The 23,537-nt window shown below is 39.9% G+C and overlaps 1 protein-coding gene across 1 annotated transcript; it reads right to left on the bottom strand.

Moving 5' to 3' along the window:
* Positions 1 to 2,004: 2,004 nt before the first annotated feature.
* On the bottom strand, positions 2,005 to 21,523 carry WDR1 (WD repeat domain 1). Its single transcript, XM_053976624.1, has 15 exons — positions 21,269 to 21,523; positions 20,872 to 20,993; positions 16,950 to 17,040; positions 13,998 to 14,145; positions 12,426 to 12,606; positions 10,527 to 10,604; positions 9,740 to 9,820; positions 9,385 to 9,618; positions 8,461 to 8,548; positions 7,431 to 7,587; positions 6,721 to 6,808; positions 5,599 to 5,709; positions 4,931 to 5,104; positions 3,674 to 3,818; positions 2,005 to 3,385 (listed from the first exon to the last, which is right to left on the bottom strand). Exons 1-15 carry the CDS (start codon positions 21,282 to 21,284, stop codon positions 3,276 to 3,278), a joined length of 1,824 nt encoding a protein of 607 aa, XP_053832599.1. The 5' UTR covers positions 21,285 to 21,523; the 3' UTR covers positions 2,005 to 3,275.
* Positions 21,524 to 23,537: the final 2,014 nt, after the last annotated feature.

Below are 23,537 nucleotides of genomic sequence, written 5' to 3'. Positions count from 1 at the left end.
CTGCTCCCAAGCCCACTGAAGGCACCTTTTTCTCCTCTCTATACTTTCATCACAGAGATAGGCATGGCTAAATTTACTGCAGGGAACAGTTTTTACCAGCAAATCCTTTCTTGTGCCACAACCATGAAACAGTATCTGCAGTGACATACTGGGTACTCTGCTTAGACATGTACCTCCAAAAAAAAAAAAAAAAATCAGTTCCAGGATAGGATTCTACATAGGATTCTACATCTTTGGTATTTTGCTTCAGAAAAATACTCATGCAATTAAGATTTTAAGGCTGCTACTCTCGGTCTGAGGAATTCCAATTGCTAAGAGCAAAAGCATTTGGTAGAGGAACAGAGGTGTAAGAACACCTGTCCATAATTCTATTGTGTCCAACAAAGCAAACAACTTCCATCTCCAAATAGATCAGTGATGCCCTTTATTTTTCCCCTCTACCAATTGCCAATTAAAGAATTGCATTTAGGATTTGCTGATACTCCACATAACAGCTGCTGGTAAATTTCTGGCTGACCGTACAGAGCAGCTTCTTGGAAGGCCAATGTGCTGTACAAGCGTGGCAGAAATGGAACAGGCAGCCAGGATTAAATCACAGTTAAAGGGGGAGGGGAGAGGAATGCCTACACTACAGCCTTGTGAGGAATTACTGGTCACGTTAGTTCTCCAAATGTACCCCTGGCCTAATTAAGCTGCATTTTCACTGTAAAGCAGGCAAACTGCCAGTCATGGGGAAGTGAAACCAGCTTTCCAGTAACTGCCAGGAGGAGCTCAAAAGCATGTTCATGTTTAAAACAGAAGCCTTCAGGAATAAGGGGGCTTGAGGAGCTATGTTTGAACAGGGCTTGAACTAATATTAAAATACAACTCTTTAGATAGCAACATATAAGTGCTTTTAAGTTTTGATAAGGTACGGGGGTTGGTTTTTTTTTTTTTAATTTGCATCCTCTGAGCCTGATTTCATATTCATGTCAAGTATCACCATTCCCTTTTGAAATCACTACAATCTGTACAGACCATCCTGTCTTATTTTCCTGCTTCTCTGCTCGAGGGCAGGCCAAGGGGTTTGAGTTTAGCACAAGACATTTGCAGTCTGGGGCAAACACAAGTAATGTAGGGGCCTGATTCAGAGCAGTACAGCCAGACTCCTTAAATCAGTTTGACTGGATCAACAATGAACCTGTGTTAAGACATTTGGTTCAAGAGCAGAATATATTTTCAGTTTTCTAGTCAGGATTTGCTAGCCAACTACAAAGACCATATTAGCTCTTAAGGAATTAGAAGCTCAGGCCATATGCCAATAAAACAAACCCAGTGGAAGCTGAAGCACGAGCAGCCAGTCTCACTGCCATGCAAACACACAACTCAATGCAGGGTTTCCAGCTAACAGGCATTCTGCAGGAGCAGTACTACAAGGTCTTCAAGGAATCAAAAAATAGCTCATCCTACACATCACCTTTCAGGCATAGTGCACAAGCTCTGATAACTGCTTAACTCCTCCTCCCTTCCTCCTTATAGCTACTTAAATGACAGGGATTCAACTAGCACAGGAACTCACTGAGCAGATTCAATAGCAACTCTTCCAGATCAGACTCAGGAACAATGGATGAATTGCTTGCTGTGCCAGTCCCTATGCAACAGCAGAACAAGGTTTAGGGGTTAAACACTGAGGAAAACCTTAGTCATTTGGATCTTAAACCAAATATCAAACACACCCTTTTCCAAAACTTGTCCTTGCATTGTTAGTAAGAATAACATGCAAAACTGCTAATAGAGAGACACAAACACAAAGAAACTATGGTGCAAAATATCCCACTTCCTAGAAGAAAAAAAATAAAAATCTCTGTCAGCTGTTCCACTACAGATGTTGGTTTGCAGGCTAGGAGACATTTGGATCACCACTCCTAAAAAGAAATCAATTTTTTCCTTTTCAAAAGATGTTTCACCAACATTTCATATTTGTACGGCATTTTTTTTTCAACAATTGAGCAATAGGCCACAGTATGAGAAGCAGCAAAAGCATTTTATTTGCTGTATAATTAGTGTCATTAGAAATATGATTGGTAAAAAAAAACACGCGAGTCCACACAGAAAGGAAAGCTTAATAAAATCCAAAGACAACTGGAAAGGTGGTGGTGGTGATAGGGACTTAGCAGAGAAAATTTTTTTTAAGTCTTCCAAGGTTCTAGACAGCAACAGCTCTTTTTGGCCATCAGAGATGGTAACAAATCTTCCTACTATTTTGCATCAGAGTGTCCTCCTCCACCCTTGTTGGACTGCTAGATTCAAATCACTAAAACCTATTGTGGAGTGTGAGAAGGGAACTAAACACAACATCAGGATCTCTTCGCATGAGGTCACGCTTTCATGCAACTGTTCTGCACATGCAAAGGCATAAAACTTACTGAGCAAACACCATCTTCTCAAAAATCACTTTAAGTCATAACAACACTTCACTTTGTTTAATTCCTGTATTTTCCAAAAGGTGGTAGAAGTACTGCATTTTTTAAACAATAACATGCTTCTCCTTCAAACAGAAAATATCTTTAATCTTTAAAACAGAATGATTTCTTTTCTCTGACACTGAAATGATGAGACAGTCTTAATTCACGGAAGTTTCTGAAGCAACAAGTTGCCACAATGATCATTTGTAAACATTATACCCACAACAGTAAGTACATTAAAATCCCACACTTCCACCTTAAAATAAACCACAAAGATTTGACATGAAATACATAAAAAGTTTATTATGTATGTACCCCATCTTCTTATCTGGAGGAGAAAATCTGAGGCAACAGTTTGGTGCAGTATAGAGAAGCAAAGCAATATACAGTAGCTGCACACAGCTTGATTGGTTTCAGACCACAACTAAATACTCTTACTATGACTGTTAGTACAGAAATGTTCTGTAATTAGAAAAAATGAGAAGTATTACTCTCATGCTGTACAGTCTTATGTTTCTTGGTTAGAAAAGAACAACTGATTGAGTTTGAATCTTTCGCGCCTGAACCTTGCACACCAACTTGTTTGGCTGTTGCCTCTGGAATGTTCAGCACAAAGGTTAAGCTCCAGACATAATTTAAGTGCTTTTCATGTGCAAACTGTTATTCGCTAAAGCTTTCAAAGTACATTTAATTACAGATATGAACACCCTGTAAAGATATGAGGATATGACAGCAGACCCAGAGGCCAATACAGATTTTTTAAAAGAAATGCTATGTTCCACTGCAGTAGTTCTAGTCCCTGATTAGGTCCTTCCAAAGAGGGGGCTTATATCAATTGTAGGAGATAGACCACTCTTTAACAGAAGCATCGTGGGATGTTGTTACCAGAGTATGTTCATCCAGCCACGCCAAGCCGCTTACATGATGTAGTCTGTGAGCATCTGTATCACAGTGCAAAGTAACAGAAGAGTTAGGAAGGCTGGGTTGACAAGGTAACTTCAGCACATTCCAAATATGATTTTTAGCTGCATTAAATACTAGTACTGGATTTTAAAAGAAACTACAAAAATAACAGAAGAACTCCAGCTAGTGTGGCTAGATAGAGGTTAAGATAAAGGCTAAATTACTTTGGGAACATTCAAAGCCTGTTTACCATTAGTCTACAAAACAGTGTTGGATTTCAAGAACTACTAACAACTTTCAAAAGTAGCATGTTGAAGAAAACATACCTGGTATCTTGACTCTGGTCTCTGGATCACTCACAGTCCAAACATACACCATCATGTCCATGCCTCCAGAAGCAAAGTGTTCATTGTCTGGTGACCATGCAATGCAAACAACTTTTGCATGGTGTCCATAAAAGACATTATGCTCCTATTTGAAAAACAGGGAGACAAGGGTTATTCCAATAGTTAAAGCTGCTTCAGGAAATCACTAGCTTCCAATGTGCAGTATCAGAACAAGCTACTGCAAGATTCCAGACAATGGACATCTCAGATGCAGATGGATGCACTAAGTAAACCAAGTGGTGGCTTCATTTTATGTGATTTATTTAAATACTTAGTAGGCCAATAAAATACAAATCCCCTTTGTAAAAAAAACCACGAAGACATTTTTCTATGAAAGCTTGATATGCTAAGGGCATATGCAACTTCTAAAATAATCCCACAGATGTTTCACAAGGCAAAATTATTTCAATTTTTACTTGGAAAATGAAATTTTTTTTGTGGAATGCCATCCTGTTTTTACTTCAGTGTTGTTTTAGTCAAAGTTTAAGGAGTTTACAGGCTGATACACATTGACTGCTTGGGCTGAAAAGTGGAAATAGCCCATTTTTTGGTTTTTAGTTAAAAGACAGTAGATTGGCAGATAAAGCAAGATTGCCTGTCCTAGCATATCCCTTGCATAGCTTAGTCCTTACCATGGAACTGTGTGCCAAAGCCAGCAGAATTTTATTGCAAAGCAAGTCTGCTTTATTTGCATAATTGAATTTTATTGCGTTGCATGATTCTGATCAAACTGAGCCTACATTCTTGTCCATTTTACAAAAACACATACAAGTTCTCTAACAGACATGGCATTTATATTGTTATTTCCTTTAAAAATCCCAAAAAAACAAACTAGTGGTTCGGCAGACCCAAAGGAACTTTTTGTATTTAAGTATGGCTAGTCTGTGGAAATCCAGCTCCTTCCCTGTTTTAACTATGCATTTGTTATTAGATGGGTTTCAGTGTTTTCCCAGCAGCCAACCCATGCTGCACATTTCCTCAGCTATTCTTACAGTCTGGAGGGTTCACATAGGCTGCTGTAAATACCAGTACTAGTCCAAAATAGCAGGTAAACAGACAGTCACAGAAACATCAAATTTACATCAATGATTTACAATTAAGCCTCAGCAGCTACAAGGTTCTTCACTAGAACAGATTTAGACATGAGCTGTCAGTCTGTTTTTAAACAAAGAAAACTCTCATTACAACAGTTCTTACCGCATAGCCATCAGCAACACTAAAGACAGTGACAACTTTGTTTGCATCACAGACTGCAAGAAAGGCACCATCGTGAGAATACGCCAGGTCAGTAACAGGACCTTTAGCTTCCAAAGTCTTATCATCACTTTTCAAAGAGGTTCCTTGGATTGAATACAAATGGACATTCCCATCCTGCAATTAATAGCAAAGAAGGAGAAAAGGTAGAAAAGTCATTTTACAATAGAAAGAGAAGTTCCTGAAACTTTTTGCATTAATTCTGTCTGGTAGTGCTTATGTTAAGAAAAGGTTTAGATAACCAATCACTTATGCTGGCTACAATCCACCAAGTGTAGAAAAACCTCCATTTTCTATAATTTGCCAACTTCAATAACACACTGGATAAAAACAATTTGGCAATTTCAAAACAGCAAATACAGGAAAAAAGATTCAATTAAAGAAGAAGTGAAATAGACTTTAGGTCACAATTGTGGCAGAACCTAGGGAATGATAGCCCAAGAACACCAAAGAACACACACTTAAATAATACAGATGTTGTTAGAAATTATCACCTACCATTTCTCAACACAACACACCTATTTTTTTAAATTTATTTTTTATTTATTATTATTATTATATTACTTGCTCCAGTGTTCAAAGTAGTACAGTTTTAGGAAGTGCAACCTTACCGCTCCTCCTACTGCTGCTGTACTTCCTGTGGGGTGAATGGCTACAGCTTCTGGCTCATAGCCAAGGTCATCAATTGCAAAACATTTTTTCTTATCTTTCATCAAGACAACCTGTAAGTGGAAAACCAGAAACTAAGAACCCTCTTCAAAGTACCTAATATAAAACTATTACTTTACTCATAAATACAAATTCCCTCTAGTTGCTCAGATGTTTATTGTATTCTCATCTTAAGGGAACAGTTTCATTAAAAAAAAAAATTGAAGAAATGCCTACATGTGGTGACTAACTAATCTGCTGTACTGCAGTACTTGTGTTTTCTAAATTACATAGTGCAAAGCATTCTCCATTGCCTTCATCTTTGCTTCGTTTGGTTTGAACATGAAATAAACATTGACAAACCAGTATTTTTAGCAATGCTTACTCCCTTCCTGGTTCATTGTTAAAGGGAGGGAGGCAGGACCAAATTAGTAGCAAGTTAATGCTGCAGTCTTAAACCTTAAAGGCTATTTCCTATCCAGTTCTATGCTATGGTTAACTGGGATTAACTCACATGAAAACAGGTTTGGACAACACTATCAAATGTCCCAAACACAAAACCAGCACCCATGCAAAAAGCATAAACCATTAGAAGTTAATAATGTTTTGATACAAGAGAGCCTCGGTGCAATGTCTCCAGTTTTCTGTGATCTGCATACTAGTGGCAAGTGAGCTAGAACTGCTTATGCTGTACAACAGCACTAGTTAATTGGCTAGTTGGATTAATTGCAAAAAAAATAAAATGCAGGAGAAAAACATCCTTTTGCCAAAATTGTGTCACTGAACAGATCTGGCAAGAGTGTGATTCTGAGGTTTAACCTTCCAGCACAAAGCTGTATTGATAACAAGTACAGATACATCCACACAAAGGACTTTCTGAAATTTAAATCTATACATAAATGTGAAATTGGTACAGGATGTAGAAAGACAAGGGTTATCAAGTATCCTGCTAAATTATGTTCCCTATAGGTCTTATAAGGAAATCCTGTAGATGTGCAAGGTAATCCCACACTAAATAGTTAAGTGCTACCATACATGGCATTATTAACACAGCAATAGTTGATAATCTACATGCTAATACTTACTTGTCCAATGCATAAAACTACAGTATAACCACCAGGACCCACAGCTAAACATTTTGGCTGAACATCCATTTTCACAGCATCCTGGCCACTGGATGAGGAGGTGCCAAGGTGGAGAAGCAGGAAGGACAAAGCAGGAATAAATTATTCCGTGTCTACCATTATTTTAAATTGCCCATCAAATAATCACCCAGGAATCATCAAGAACATGCATAACTTAATTTTCTTATCTACTAATCAGCAGAGTTTCCTACTATTTTGTGTTTAAAGCTTTACTATCTTGATCAGGTAGCATACCTTTGAAATGAAAGTCAATGTTACTATACTACAGTTTAATTTTTAAACTAACTAGATTATTTTAACAGGGTTCTTTAAATTCTGGCTTCCATGAAGAAACAGCTGTGTCCCCCTCCTCCTAACCAAGTTTACCTTGAGTATTTATCAATGACAAAGCAGATACCCTTCCAAAGCCTCTAAGTCACCCAATACAAGAAAGTCTCCATCTTAGCCATGGAAGGGATAAAACAAATTGAAACGCCTGGGATGCATTTCTCTAAGAAAAAAGCACTAGGTTGGTACAGTAATAATTTCTACATTTTCCATGGAAACATAAAACCTAAATAAACTCCAGCATTTATATTTACCATATAAAATCAACAACACTCTTGCTGTAAAACAATTATACTGCAGTAAAAGGCAAGATTTCAACTAACCTGTAATCTCTCTTGCTAAGGTTGGTGTAGCGCACAGTGTCATCCATACTGCAGGTGACCAGCTGGTCCATTTCATCCACTGCCATTCTAGAAACCTGGTTTGTGTGGCCTTTCCCAGAAAAGCCATCATTCTCTCCAGTTTCAGAATCCCAATAATGTGCATAATAGAATTAAGGAACATTTGAAGACACTGGTACAGTCAGATTCCACACCATAAAATGTTAAATAATTGAGAGAACAGCTAAGGTTAGAAGAGACCGCTTGAGATTTAGTCCAACCTGCTGCTCAAATTGGTGCCAGCTACAACAGTCTGCAGGGTTCTGTAAGGTTTTGAGTATCTCTAGGGATGGAGACTCTACAAGCTCCATGGGCAACCTTATAATGTTTATTAAGTGAAACTCTGATGTTCTCTAGTGAGCTAAATGACCTACCACAAACAGTAGCAAATACTGGAATAATTAGCATTAGGTCTGAGAGTAGAAAATACTTTTTAAAGAATTTTAGATAGAAGCTCTTGTAACACTGGCTTTCCCTCATGTTATATGGTAACATCATGTGAACTACTCACACTGTATTACAGGTCTGAAAAGAAACAAGACCTATATTTATAAGAGTTTATGTCAACATGTCACCATTTTAATGGCATGAAAAAGGTCTGTAGTTTAACTATAAGCTTCAGAATGCTGGAAATATAACTTTCTGCATATTTTATCATATGTGGAAAATATGTATTGGTGTTTCTTGATGTTACAAGAGGCTAATTTATATATTTACTTGCTTCTCCATACTATCAAGCTACCTATCATGAAGAAGCAACAACTGAAAATTAAGAGTTGGCTTATATTTAGCAGGAAAGTGTGAGGGCAGCTATTAAAACAGGTATTAGGGGAAAGCAAAATAAACTTTAGACAAAATATTCGCTTGTGTCCAATAAACTTTGTCTTTGGCAAAGCTTTTTTTTCCACCTCTCCTAATGAGCTCTCCTATCAGACTAAGACTAGAACAAATACCACTATCATTCAAAGGATATTAATATGACCATCATTACTTCCAGAGTAAATATAGGACTTTCCACCATTTTTGTGCACCGTAAGACACTGAATTGATTTACTATGACCCTGTGAATGGGACATAAATAATTACTGATGAGCAATTTTTAACACATACACACACCTATTTGAGAAGAATGATAGGTTATTCAGAAAATAACATGCTATTCACAAGCATTAAAAGTCACCCAGTGTAAAAAACATTATTTTATATTAATTTAACTGTTATAGCACTGCTATTGCTATGTCCTTGATGAGAAACAATAAGCACCATGGATGTCCTTATTAGTTTGATGAACCAAAATACTTTCATAGCCTTTTCATCACTGCTTTTCAGGCACTTTATGAAGAAAGGGAAGCACTTTATGAAGTGCTCTTCAGGGAAGAGCACTAAATATGGTCATGTACCCACACCAACTTCCAGAATTATAGCAGTGATGGCAAAAATCTGGGACATTGTTTCTAGTTCATGTAAAAATGTAAGTTCCCATGAGAGAGAGTCTAGTGTCAGTGAACTCTTTAAATCCTAAAATTAAAGTTTGATTGCATGGTAACCCTAATCACCTTGTCTACAATAATACACTAGTTCTGGGAGAATGAGACATCTCTGGTAGTTTTCTATCTGTGCTGTATTTCTTTTCTCATCTTAAGAATGCTTAAAATCTGCAACAAAAGATAAGTCAATAACATTAATTAAAATGAAATAATCAGTCTGGTGTTTGCACAAAGCACAGTCTCACCCATGTAAAGAGTAACTTCTTAATTCAAGAAACAGTCACACATAGCTCATTTGGCAACACCAATTTAACAAAGCTATTTTTCAGCAGCTACTCTTCCATCTTTACAACTTCAATCACTGAGTCATTTATTGCAGAAACTCATGCAATAACAGAACTTTAACCTACCTTTATGACACGTAAAGGCTTATTTGGATTGTTCTTGTCCAAATAATTGATATAGCCAGACAGGGAGATAGTCAGTAAATGGTCTTTCTGCCACAAGCAACCCAGCTGCTGATCCAACACGTTTGATCCCATGTTAAAAGTATTTACAATAGAATTAGCACCGACGTCCCAGATTTTCGCAGTTTTATCTCCAGAAGCAGAAAGCAACTGACTACTGTCAGGGCTCCAACTAATCTGTAAAAAAAAAAAAAGTCACCACAAGACAGTAAATGCATTTATTAATCCAAGACTTTGCAGTTCATTAACTGGGTAATGAAACACTACAGATCATCTGTACAAATGAAGTGATACTTACAGCATAAATACCTCCATCATGTGCTTTGCCTCCACCAAGAGCACACACTTTCTCTCCAGTCTTCCCATCATAGACAAAAATCTTAAAAGAGCACAAGGACATACAGCTTAAAGGGAAAAGCAGTACTAGGAAAAAACCCAAGATAGTATCTGATAGTTTGAAACACTACAGCTCTTTTTAAGGAGAGGCACAAGCTATGCTGCATTGAATAATTAAGACTAAATTACTGAGATGAAAATTGTAAATAATCGCAGCAAGTCCCTGTACTTTGGATCCAGACACTTGAAATTCTGGAAAATGTTACAGTTTTGTCTCCTGCTGTTATAGCAGCTGCTTAGTACTGTTGTCATGGGAGTCTACCCTCTGAGAAGGACAAGCTACCTATGGTAAAAGAGTCATTGTCAACCTGCCCTTATCGGTAGGGAATATACATGGAGCTGGGTTGCTATCTATCAATTCACTATTTCAGCTAGATCTCTCAAGATCACAACATACATATTCCAAAAGTCCAACATGTTCCTGCCAAAATAACCTTTAAGAGGATGCTAGGGAGATGGAATGGGGAATAATTCTGAGTAAGAATAGTATGGTTATTATTCTGAGTAAGAATAGTATGGTTATTACCACTTATCAGTTATTACAGATTTACAGGACGACAGTTAAAAGTTTAAACTTGTGACATAAAAAAGAAGCAACATGGATTTTACAATACTAATCCTATTCCCAACATGCACAATAAAATCTTCTCATGCTAAAATAAATATTAAAAGAGTTCCTTGTGTTTTACCTGCCCATCTGCGCTAGCTGTAGCAAATCTGTTCCCATCAGGAGAAAACCTCACACAGTTCACAAACCGTGTATGGTCCTGTAGAAAAAAAGTAAGAATTAGCAAACAAAAAAAGAACAGAGTGTTTTACATAGAAGACAATCTAGTAACAATGAAGTTCTCTTACATGTGAACCATAAATTAGCTGTGTAGGAGAAGCTTGCTGTAGAGAATTGCTATGAGGCAAGTTTAGTCTCTATCTGAAGAGAATCATGGGGCCAAGAACAGTCCAGGGAAGACATTGTGACATCATGACCAATGTAGTTAAAACAACTCAGTGCATACCAGAAGAATGATTACCCAGTTTCAGCGATAAGTAGTAAAAAAAGTCAGATGCAGCCTACATGCAAACATGAGATTCTTCCCCAGTGGTGACTGACTTCTTCTGCAACATTCTCCAGATTTCAACTCTTGCTTCATTGTGCAGTGAGTTTTATACACACAAGAGTATTTTATCCTTCTTATTGCAAAAGAAAAAAAAAAGCACAGGCATGAGGAATAAGTTACTATTTTACTAAAATTCCATTCCTGGGAGACTGCATTAGTGGTAGTTCTGTGAAGTAATGAGGCAAGACTGATGTATGCTCCCCAAATAGATGATTTACAAGTAGGAGACTATTCAAACCATGCAAACTAGAAAACACATGTTAAATAGGGAAGCACCACAATGAGGCCAAAGCTCCCATGCATAGAGATTTGGAAGACTATTTTTAGTAATATGGAAGGCAGGTTCTAACCTACTTTCACCAACTATACTTTTGTTCCCCGATGATATTGCAGGCTCTAATCTAAACCATATAACAGAATCCCATATATCAACCCAAATATCACTTTAAAAGGAAGACTGCATCACATACCAGTCTTAGCAGCACTGGTAAGCAATTTGGACTTTAGAGTTCCAAAAGAACCAGCTTAGCAAAATGCAAGTATCAGCTTAACTTCAGAAATATTTTAGGCAACTACATCATTTCATTGGATCGTAGAGCTCAAAACAATTCCTTTTCTAGAACTGGAATGGAATCCTTACTAAAGTCAGCATATGAGGACTACTCAAGGCTCATGCGTAAAAAAAATAAAAAGCCTACTACACTGTTTTTAAAACTAAAATACAAACGAAACATTTTGAATCTACTACTGTAATAACTTCCAGTATCTTTGCAATAGATTTTTTGAGGCAAGAGATCTCCTGCCATCAAAACAGCTGCAGCAGCTTGTGGCTTTTTATTTCCTTTGGCCTTAAAAAACAATGAATACCTTCCCTGTGGTAGTTCCAGCCTTTGTTTCATGTAAGAGATTGTAACAAATAGAATAAGAAACAAAGTTAAAAAGAACGTAGAAACAGAAAACTGACCACACAAGTTACATACCCATTCATGAAGTAGAAATCAAGGTATGGTTTCAAACATCTACACTCACCCTTTCTAAGTGGCCCTGGGATTTCAGACTTGAGCACTCTTTATCAGATTGGAAAATTACATTAAAAATCACCACATTTCTTGAATCATGCACCTTGGAAAGCTTCAAGAAATTCTACACACATCTGCACTGGGAAACAGAGCTCTGAAAGCATCAATAGAGCCAATAAAACAGCCTACTTCATCCGTTCCATAGATTAGTAACAATGAAAAAAGAATATCGGAAAAAGTGTTTCAGGTTCTCTTCTTAACCTACCATTTATTTTGGTTTTCTTGGCCTGAGATGAACATTTAGTTATACATAGTTTAAGAAAGCCACTTGACACCATCTATGCTTCAAAGTGGGGAACTGAGAACTTCTGTTATAACAGCTAGTTGTGATAAGAACTGCAAGCTTGTTGGAAAGAGCACAGTTTAACAGAGCCACATCTAAACTTCAACTCACGCTTAGTGTAAACTTGAACTTGAATGGCGGTCCCTCAAAGAAAGCAGCACAGTTGTCATCACTGCCGGTTGCCAGCCGATAGGGTCTTGTTTGTTTAATGTCCACGCTGTTGATCACTTTATTGTGCCCAGTAATCTCACCAACAGAAGAGCCACTATCCCACAGGAACACTGCTCCAAATCTAGTTAGAAAAGCACACAATAACTACAATTCATAAAAGTTACACATAGATTAACTCCTTGAACATCTGCAAACTGCATATTTGAGTGCACTCAAAGAAAAGAAATTAGGTCATCTCATTAATCTCATGCAAGCGCATCATAGTTCCCTGAAGGCTATTTAAGATCTTGCTGGTGAGAGATTCTAATCTTCAATAGCAGACGTTTGCTGAAGGGGACAAACAATCAGGTTTTGCATATAAAGGTTCTAAAATTCAGAGATCCAATGTATATTCCTCACTAAGACTGTTGGTTTAGAAGATAAAGCAGTAAATTACTCCATCTGCCTAGCCACAGCACAGACTGCAGAAAGCTAGGATAACAAAGACACTGGATCACAGTTATCTGACTATTGAGACTAGATTGGGTACCATCACTTTTACAAATATTATTACTTCAAGGTTTAAGGAAGAAGAGTTTTAAAAGCTTTTTTGACAGTTCTTACTTTTAAATCACCTTAAAAAAAAAACCCAGTATAATCAATACCAAGGCACTAAACTGCCAGAGCACTGCTATTTGAAAGGCCTTCTTTAGAATCCCTTCAACAATATTCTAGACTGAAAGTGCATCTACCAAATAGGAAGCTGGTCATGTTTATGAAGAAGGAGAGCAAGCACACATTGTATCTACCGAGGAGGAGATGGGGCAGAAAGAGCAATGGAGGACAAAGAGTCTTTTTCAAGGACACAGTATATGACAGGGATTGAAAAGCAGTGCAGGGGACTAGGGAACAGCACCACACGATGCTTTTCAGCCTTTTAGGCATGAGACTACCTGGTCTGGACTCTGCTTTAAAAGTCTTTGAACATTAAATGGAGGACACAAACCTAAATCAGCATCTCATTTAGTCAGGTAAAGGACAATTGCTTGTTGTTCTTTCATTAAACTACCATAATTAGACCTAAAAATACAGACATGTTACCAAAGGAGAAAATTCGGATACACTTTTTTTTCAATCAATTGAATAAGACCATGAATCCAATAATGAAGGAAGAGGGAAAAAAAATCTTGTTTTCCTCTTCCTACCCTATCAGAATATGACAAAAAAAATTTACCAAACAGCTATCCTTAAATGTAATATGCCCCTACCTCTAAGAAACAAGTCTCATACAATTTTTAAACAAAGCAATTTCAACAGAACTGTATTTTCCAACTACTTTACAGCTGCCAAACACTGCATAGAAAATTTTGAACAGCACAACTTGAAGTCAAGACAGGGAAAAAGCAATGACTTCATTCCATTGAAGAATTAAAAGCTTTCTGCAAGGAACTTGCTTTGTTAGGATGCAGAGGTTTACAGTAAATGCATGTATGTATGTATAAACACACACACAAATACAAAAGAATTACTCACTTTTCCCTTCCTTCTCCAACCACAGCAATTCTCTTGCTGTCTTCAGTCCATGCAAGGTCCTTTATTTTTCCTGCAAATGGCTGATACTCATACTTCAGTAGGTGTTCCTTCTGTGTAGTATCCCAGATTCTCAGCTTTCCAGAGACATCTGCCATAATAAAAAAGAATATAACTATTGTTCCAGCATGACTCAGTCACATGACTCATCAATCTGCCAGAGTACAGATTTTCAGCTACACTGAAGACTGTGTACTAGGGACCTACTACCTTACCCTATTACAACTACTACAAATGTCTTTATTTAGGAATGCTGAAGACTATATCCATTTCAATAAATTAGGTTTTTAACTTAATGTTTCAAGGCATGCAGCACCAAATACAACAGACTGAGAAAGCATTTGCAGACATGTGAAAAAACTGCACAGTAAGAGAGTAGGAACTCTAATGTTATCAGCTGGTATGTGTTAAGTATCTGTTACACAGAGAACAAGCCAGCCCAGCCCCCCTGCCCAGCAGCTACAAGACAGCTCCCTGACCCTTCACTGGGAAGTAAGCCACCCTACACCTACAAGAAGCGAGCAGTCCAGTGGACAGTTGTTGATGCACTACAATTTGTACCTTCAAAGGAGACCTCTTTTGCATATAAATACCACGTATATGGAATGTACAAAGATTTCTGTCCACACAACTCAATTAATGCACATCAGTGTACTTTTTTATACAGAAGCATGTACACACTTAATGGTGTGGATGCCTGCACTATCTGGAATACTAGACAGGAATGCAACAGAATATTCAGGAACTGTAATGTCAAAAGCAGCAGACATGGCACAAGCAGTTAACAATTTAAGACTTAAGATAATGAAAGCTCCCTGGCTTACTGTTTCCACTGAGTATTGTAAAACCCAAGAGCTATTCAGAGCAATTACTGTGGTGCAGGATTGTAACCAGAGGAATTCTTCTATACACAGACAAATTTACACATCCCTAATGAAACCCACACAGCAAAGCCTGTGTGTATTGTACCCTTCAAAAAAGCCACTGTTTTAGAATAAACCACGTGCTAAAATATGCACCTTTCACCTCAGCAGAATACTTAAATTCTGTTCACCATTTACTGGTGCATCTTTACAATTCAATTTAAACATACAGCCACCCCGCATCTTTTGGACCTGGTCATAGACTGATCTTCTTCGCTGCTGCTAAAAGGACATTCAGAATTTTATATAGAGAAATTGTTATTGAAGCAGAATTTTAAGGTGGACTGTCCATCTATTACCAGATAAGACACAGAGCTGTAACTTTGCAGTATATCCTATTATTACATCTGCTATGATTGCAATAAGAGAAATTACCATAAAAGCCAAAAGCATAATGCCAAAGGTCTGTCTCATGAAGCACATGAAGCATTAATACAGGTTGCATAGCTAATGCAGATTTATAGACAGAGAAATGAACCTTACATGTTATACTTAGAAACAGCTTAAACAGCCTGGTCATCTGTCTTCAGACCCCATGCTCAGCAGTATCACAAAACTATTTATAAATGACATACAGAAGACACTTTTTAAGGGAAATACTGCAACCCAAACTCTTTCACTTGGGTATGACAAAAATCAACCAAATACTTCCCTAGCATAGTACCTATCACTGTTCTTTTACAAAGGTCTGGAAATCTAAAAGACTACAAGAAAAAATTAGATAGCTATTCTGAGTATTAAGTGCTGCACAAACCTAGAGCACCAAGTTTGTAGAACACAGAATGCAAACTGGATTTTAAGAGGGTATTCAATTTGACACATGGTCCACACACAAGACGGAGCCAAGAAAATCCTGGCTGTGGTCCCTTTCAGACAAGAATGTGAGAAAAAGGAGGAAAAAAAAAAAAAAAAAAAAGCTCTGCTATCAGTGTTCTTAAAGGTTCCCCAGTACTCCAAAAATACTTATTCTAATATAGCTTTCTGATATGAAGGAAATCCAGAAGGACATTTTACACTTAAAAAAATACAGTTCCCTTGAAATTGCTGAAAGAGAAACTCCCATTCTACTAAGATCTTTGCAGGAATCTGTGCTTCCCTTCTAAGGGGCTCATATTCAGAATGTTTTAGTTTAGATATATTATTTAGAAAATATATCTATTTGGGTACATTACTTGCTTCTGAAGCACTTCTAATTGACAATGGCAAGTTTTGTTTTTTTTTTTTAATCTATATATTAGTTGCAAATCTTTGTAAGAAACACATGTTATAGTATTGTATTTATCAATATTCTGTGTACCAATCCTCCTGAAAAAATATCAATTATTTGATGCAAGCTTCTATTAAAAAGGGTTTGTTTCATTCTTTGGTAGTCAAAAACTCCTATAATACAGGAAATTTACACTAAAAATTCACGTTACACATCCTCAGACTATTGCTTGATATGCATTACATGGAAACTGAGACTCAGCCTCTTTCTCTGCTAACTTGCCAAGGAAAGCTTTTTTAATTCAGGCTAAAAAGTACTAAGAGTCATAAATGTTATGTTGCCACGTTTGGTCAGGAAGAAGGGAAAAGAAAGGAATACACACTGTTTTAGAATCCCTCCCCTGCCTATAAAGTGTCAAAGTTTATTAACATCACCAACAACAGTCCTGTATTTCAGAAATAACTTTTCACTCTGGTGCATTTACACAAGTCTTCATCACACTAAGTATTTAGGGTTCATTTCCAGGTTCGTTCTTTATTGAAATACCGCATTTTAAAAAGATCAAGAATGTCACTAAGCTCACTGCCTGAGAAAGAGGTTAGAGGAACAAGGACAGAAATCATTCCTCCTTCAAAGATCTGTATGTAAGTCCACCGAAGCACATCCCATTGACTGCATATTCCACACACACAAGAAGTGTTACTACTGTTTTACCAGTAACTTTAACAGCTCTGTCCACACATCTCACGCACATGGATACTTTACCTCCAGATGCTATGTAGAATCCACTAGGAGCATACTTGGCAACTACAACCTGGTGGGCATGCTCAGTGTAGATGTCAGCAATTGCAGGATTCTAAAGGGAAAAATAAAAGTTACAATGTTGTACATTCTCATCTTCAAAGGAATAAAATCAGAAATTCAACTATAAAATTCATAATTTCTCCCTGCACTCCTAACAAACCCTGCCTTCCAGCTTAAATTGAGCAACTGTTTGAAAGTGAGAAGTGACGTACGCATTGAAGAACGTTGCTGGTACCACTGAAGCAACACACTACTTTCTAACAACTGACACAAGAAAGGATTTCCTCTTAAGGAAACCTGAAGTGCTGGGACCCTTTCTTCTCCAATGCCTGCTGAACAGTAGAAAAACACTCTCCAAAATAACAGGCCAAGCATCAGGCTCTCTTTTTTTAGAGCTAGCCCAGTCACCCAAGCAGAATACTAAATACAAGCTGTGATTTGCAGCACACATCTAAAATTCTACTGTAGTCAAGTATGAAACTTAAGCCTGCAGTCAACCATAACACATGGCTGTTAATCTTCACCGTGTACCCAAAAATCACTCAGTAACCAATGAGATGTGCTAGGCTTGCTCTTTTTCCTTGATAATTGCAATCTGCTTAAAAAGCCAGTAGACCTGGTATCAAGAGTTGTAGAGGAATGCTGAAAGAAATTCACTGCCACTCCATCATAATTTTAGCTCTTCAGTCTAAATTATGTTTTCAGATATTTCAGGTTGGACAATAAAATGAACTCTGTCTCAGCAAAGCAGTAGTACTATACAATAGAGGCACCACACAAATCAAAAAAAGGATGACATCAAGGCAAAAAACTGCTTTCAAATTAGTATAAAAAAAGTCATTCTGCACTCCTCTCATTTACAGTGTATATATGCTACAATAGTAATACACTACTCTGTAGAAATTTTTTCTACCATTTAACAGGCTTGCTCCAGAAACTTGACTCATATGATCAAAACAAAATTCAATTTTAACTCCTATAATTAATACAGATTTATTCAATTGAACCAGAAAACCACCTGATGTTATGGTATGACTCAGCCATCCAATCAGGAAAAACTAAAACACCCGCTCTGTGTTAGAAAGCAGTCTCCTGCTCACAAGAGTTCTTGCTGTTGCAGTACTGTTCCATCTCAGGAGACAGAATTCAGCTTGCTCATGCAAAAAAGAACTCTTTTTCATTCCTGCTTTTATGCATTGCTTGAGTGCATTATAGCTCTACTTCAGTCACAACCATCTGCACTTACAGCATGCACATCCCTCTTCATTTTGTGCCCAACTGGATTTCATCTGAGCAAGACAAGATAATGTTTTCCCCTATTCTATATCTGCATCACCTACATGGTCAGGGAGCTCAAGTCCCCCTGCATGTTGTTATTAATGGCATGGAAGGTGCTACTTTACAGCAAGAATCTCCAAGAGTCCAGGAAACTAAGATGAGAGACTAACTTAAAGGGTTACATGAAAAATAAAGACTCAAATTTAAGATATGGTAGACAGATTCCAGAAACCAGGCAGTAAGTTAAGGCTGTCAAATTGTACATTATTTATTCAATAGTATTATTTCTGCTTGTAAAGTCAGTTTTCTAACTTGCATGTTTTTCGTATCAGGCCCAACCCCCAAAAAACCACTTCCAAAAAGATATTTAAGGAGAAAATTATAGTGTAAGCTGGGACAAATGTAGTACCTAGATTAAACCAGCAGCGAGCTTATGTCAAACACTGAAACCAGAGCCACATATGAAAGTGAGCAGTTTCAGTTCCAAGCTTCAAAGTAGTCTTAGACTCATGAAGATAAAATATTAATGAAGTATGAAACCTTAAAAATATCACTAGTCTTTCTCACAGAGCTTCCACAGCACTGCTCCAGAACTACTTCTTGTTAAAGGAAGTCTCTAGATCATGCTCAGAGATCAAGCATTAACCCTGAATGCTATATTCATCTGATTAGCTAATGCTAGATAGCTTTAGACTTAAAAGCGAAAGGTGATCACTGCATTTTGATGACCCTTTTTTTTTTAATTAGAGAACAACCATTCCATTGGAGAACTGTTCATAGAGGGATTACACACAGACCTCCCCCCAGCATTTAATTTAGTTGTTGCAAACTATTAGAGGCCTCTATATGGTGCAAAGAAGGCACAGCTCTTAACTAAGAGCAGACACACTTGCAAGTCAGGTTACAAACTACAACATTCTCCAGCACAAAAGCCGTAGCACAGGCGTTGGTTAGTTTTTGTGTTACTGCTACAATATATTCTGTAATCATTTGTCAATTATTAACAGTAGCAAACTCCCCTCCTCAGTTGGGTAAATCTGCCTATCAGCTTGAACTGCACCATAAAACTGAAGGATTCGTGACTTCCATTCTCACCTTCCCTTGAGAGTTTAAGCAGCTTGAATTTGAATTCCCACAATCCCACCTCGCCTGTTCTCAGGTCACCATGTCCCCTACATCCCCCAGCTCACACTGGGGCTCCCATTTGGACTGGGCTAATCTTCAGTGAGCTGATTCAGGTAAAGCAAATTGCTGTCTTCCGATTTAACCTCCAAAATAGGGTCAGAAGAGCATTAATGACAGTACAAGGGAGAAGGTCAGCATTCACGACTTGGTCAGAAACTGTAACGTAAGCAGAGTGGCTTTTCCCTCTTCTCTCATCACACTGTGTGCCATTACAGGGTTTAACTGGGGCTTCTGGTTTCAGAAACTTGAACTTTTCTTGATACCAAGAGCAAAACACTATTACAAAGACATTATACCAACACACTGAAACCAGAGTGTGAGCTTACTTTTGGTTTTAAGTGGATGAATTTAAAACTGATAGCAATCAAAAAATCTGCAAGGAATTAAGTTATTAGTAGCACTTGTATATTATGACATGACAGTGAAGAAATGTTTGAATTTAGTGGGCATGAAGAGATAAAACAGAGAAACAGCTCAGTTTACAAAGGTGATTTACAGAAGCAGCCATAAACAAATCCATTGTTGTGGAGACCTAAAAATTCCAGAGGTATGCCCTGCCCCTCCCCCAGCAGCCCTTCCTGCTGCTGGCCAAATCTGCAATAGGAAAAAGTAAACCTAGGGGAGAATTTGATTTCTGAAGAACAAGCAATCACTTCGAAGAAATTTATTTGTTAAAAACCAGTAGCAAGACAGTGGCCTAAACATGCAACATTTTCCTCCATGCTTTTCAATGGGATGCAATCTTTGAAATCATTCAAATAACTCTCTTAACATTTCTCTAGTTAGCACCAGAGGAAAAAAAAAAAAAAAAAACAAACCCAAACCTCCACACTACTGAAAACATTAACTGGGGCATTCTAACATTTAATCGATGAGCAAAATTCCCTGTGAGCAGGGCTGAGAACTTGCACTCTGTCACAGAGTCCAGCAACTCATAACTGTTTTGATTCCTGGGGTTGGGGCTGGGTGGGGGGAAAAAAGCTGAAGAATAACGCGTTTAAAGATACCGGTTTGCAAGTATTTACATGCTTCTCTGACAGGCTAAGGGCCCCAAACAGCAAAGAGGGAAGAGTTCATTTATTAGGCAAACACAGCACTCAACTTCATAATAGTGATACCTAAGAAGATAAACAGGGCCAACCAGAATAGACCAGTCCCTCATCTCTTAAATCCTATGCGAAGAGGAAAAGAATTACACATTTTACCGAGATTTTCTACGTGTTTTTACAATCGCTGCCTATGGTTTAATGCCTGAGTCATGCACTCTACTTATTCCCCTGCTGCTGATCACGGATGTGTGACCTCGATTGAAATCGCCAAGACTGAATGAAGCACAGGCTGTTAAAGGAGGGGGAGGGAGACAAAATGAAACTTAGCAAAAGATTCACACTAGAAAACAAAATAAATCAAGATACATTACATCAATGTTTCTGATGACGACACATTTTCCATTGGTATACAGAAAATTGTTGCCCTTAGGATCACCTCCAATAATTTTGGAAACGCCTCGTTCAACCTGTGGAAGGCTGGCGAACACTTTTTCTATGGAAAAATAAAAGGAAAAAGGGGATTAAAAATAAATAATATAAATGTTTTAAAAATCAAAATAAAAGGAAGGCGCTTAATGCCTCCCCGCTACCGGCACACGCCCTGCCCTGCCGGCAGCCGCCGTCACTTGTTGCTGTCAGCGGGCTGCGAGGCACCGCCGGCTCCGCGCCATCCCGCGGGGCCGCGCGAGGGTCCGCAGCCCGCGGGGCTCCGCGGGGCTCCCCGTTCCCGCCCGGCACCTCGCCGCCCCGGCGCCCCCGCCAGCTTACTGATCTCGTACGGCATCTTCGCCCACTTGTTACGGCGGCAGGCTCGGGCAGGGAAGGGCGGCGGGCGCGGCCGGGCCGGGCTCTGTGGCTCCGCTGCCGCCGCTCAGCCCCGCTCGGCCCCGCGGCGCGAACCAGGAAGCGCCCGCGCCGCGCGCCGCTCTCCGCTGCCTTTGACCATATATAGTCAACTCTGCTCGCGCCGCGCCGCTCCCCGCCAGCCCGCGCCGCGCGCCCTCCCCCGGAAATGCCGTGGGCTCGGCCGGGCCCGGCGGGGCCGCGCTGGGGCGGCCTCGGAGGCGGCTCCGCCCCGCGGGGAGCTGCGCGCAGGGCGGGCCGGGCCGGGCCGGGGCCACTCGGCGGCTCTGACCGGCCTCGGCCTCGGCCGCGCCGCGCGTGCGCGGAGGCCGCTCCTCGCCGCGGCGCTCCCGGGCGGTGCGTGCGCGTGCGCGGCGGCGGGGCCGCCGCGGGCGGGGCTGCGCGCGCCGGCACCGCCCTGTCCCGGGAACGCCCGGCGGGCACTGAGGGGACATCCGCGGGGATCGCGGGAACGCCCGGCGGGCACTGAGGGGACATCCGCGGGGATCGCGGGAACGCCCGGCGGGCACGGAGGGGACATCCGCGGGGATCGCGGGAACGCCCGGCGGGTAGGGGAGGGGGGATATCCGCGGGGAGCCCGGCGGGACGGGACGGGCGCGGCGGCAGGAGCAGGCTGGGGGGCTCCGCAGTATGCGGAGGAACAGTCCGGGCTGAGCCCCTCCGCCCCCGCTGTCGGCCCTTTCCCGGCGCCGCTCTTCACCGTGCGGCAGCAGCCGCTGGCTCCCGCGGCGTCCCTAAAGGCGGCTCTGTGCGGGCTGTGCCCCAGCGGTCGCTGTTGGGATACCGGGAGTGTGCCTTACGCTACTGCGACGACAGAGCTTTGGTTTCGGTGGGCACCATCGTCCTTGTCAGCAGGGACTCAGCCGCCGTAGTCACCTGCGGGAGAGGCTATGCGGGTCTCCGAGTTCCTCCTCTTACAGACCTCTTGGGAAGGCAATTCCTGTCTGTAGTCAGTATTTCCTTTAAAATCAGTCTTATTTTCATCCCTTATATATATACAATTATAATATCCTTTAAAATCAGTCTTATTTTCATCCCTTATATATATACAATTATAATATTCTATAGTTTTATGCCATTCAACTCCAGATGCTGCTTCACAAACTGCTGATTTTTCACCTGAGTTGTCTTCTGAGGCCAAGTTGGAGGACTGTTTAAATTCAGCTGAACCATGTACAGCCATTCATTTTTCCTATATAACTTTGGATAAATTGAATTCTTCTATCCCTCCAATATTAATATAAATATATCTATTAATATTAATCACATGTACGACCAGCTCATTTGTAAAGTGAGTGAGTTTTCTCCTATAGAACAGGAAAAAAGCATCAGGATAGATGGGTATTGACAGGACTGCCTTGCCCAGCATGTGAATACAGAATATAAAAAGAGCAAAGCTTTTGGTGTGCTCTTGGCCCACTGACCTGTAAAACAGGCATGGGGGAGCCCTGTGGGATTCTCCTTTGGGTCCTGGGAGAGCAAGTTGGGGAAGGGAAAAGCTTTGGGTTCTCAAATGCAGGAAGAATCAGTATTGCAGTGCAGGGCTGTAAAGCCTTTCATACAGAAGGGGTAAGCATTTCAGCATGAAGGGATGCTGAAATTTCTCAGGAACCTGTCCTGAGTCAGCTTATGGAGCCATTCTGCTCAAGGAGCAGTGAAGGCTGTACCCAACTACACTAGGACTGTTAAAAGAGATTGTTGCCTTCTGCTGAGAAGGCAGGCGACCTGCTTTCAAGACACAGCACGGCGACCCGGCCTCTCCCAGGTCACTTGGGCCACCGACATGCACAGACACCAATGTGGTGGATGGTCAAATGGCGTTTATTACCTTATCTCGTGAGGTTAAATAGTAAAGGGGGCTTTACTACGTCAAAGGGGGATGGTGGGTCCGGCTAGGGTTAGTAGGGAGTGGAGGACTACTGGTGTTAGGAGGGGCTAAATATCTCAGGGGTGATTGGTTACATATTGCAGGATGAGGGGGGAAGGGTCTTGCTTTCTGTTACATCCCGAAATCTTCCGTTCGCCTGTCCCTATCTACCACAGAGATTTTTGTATTTTTCACTTCTCTGCTAAATGTATTTTGATTTTCCCTTATTTGGTGTTCAAAGAGCTGTATTTTCCTTGAATAATTACCATATGCCCAATAAAAATCAAGTAATCCATATGAAGCCAG

Source organism: Vidua macroura, chromosome 4 (assembly GCF_024509145.1).
Source record: "Vidua macroura isolate BioBank_ID:100142 chromosome 4, ASM2450914v1, whole genome shotgun sequence".
Taxonomy (NCBI): Eukaryota; Metazoa; Chordata; class Aves; order Passeriformes; family Viduidae; genus Vidua; species Vidua macroura.
Note: the sequence above shows the minus strand (reverse complement) of the source record. Positions and strands in the feature narration are given on the sequence as shown.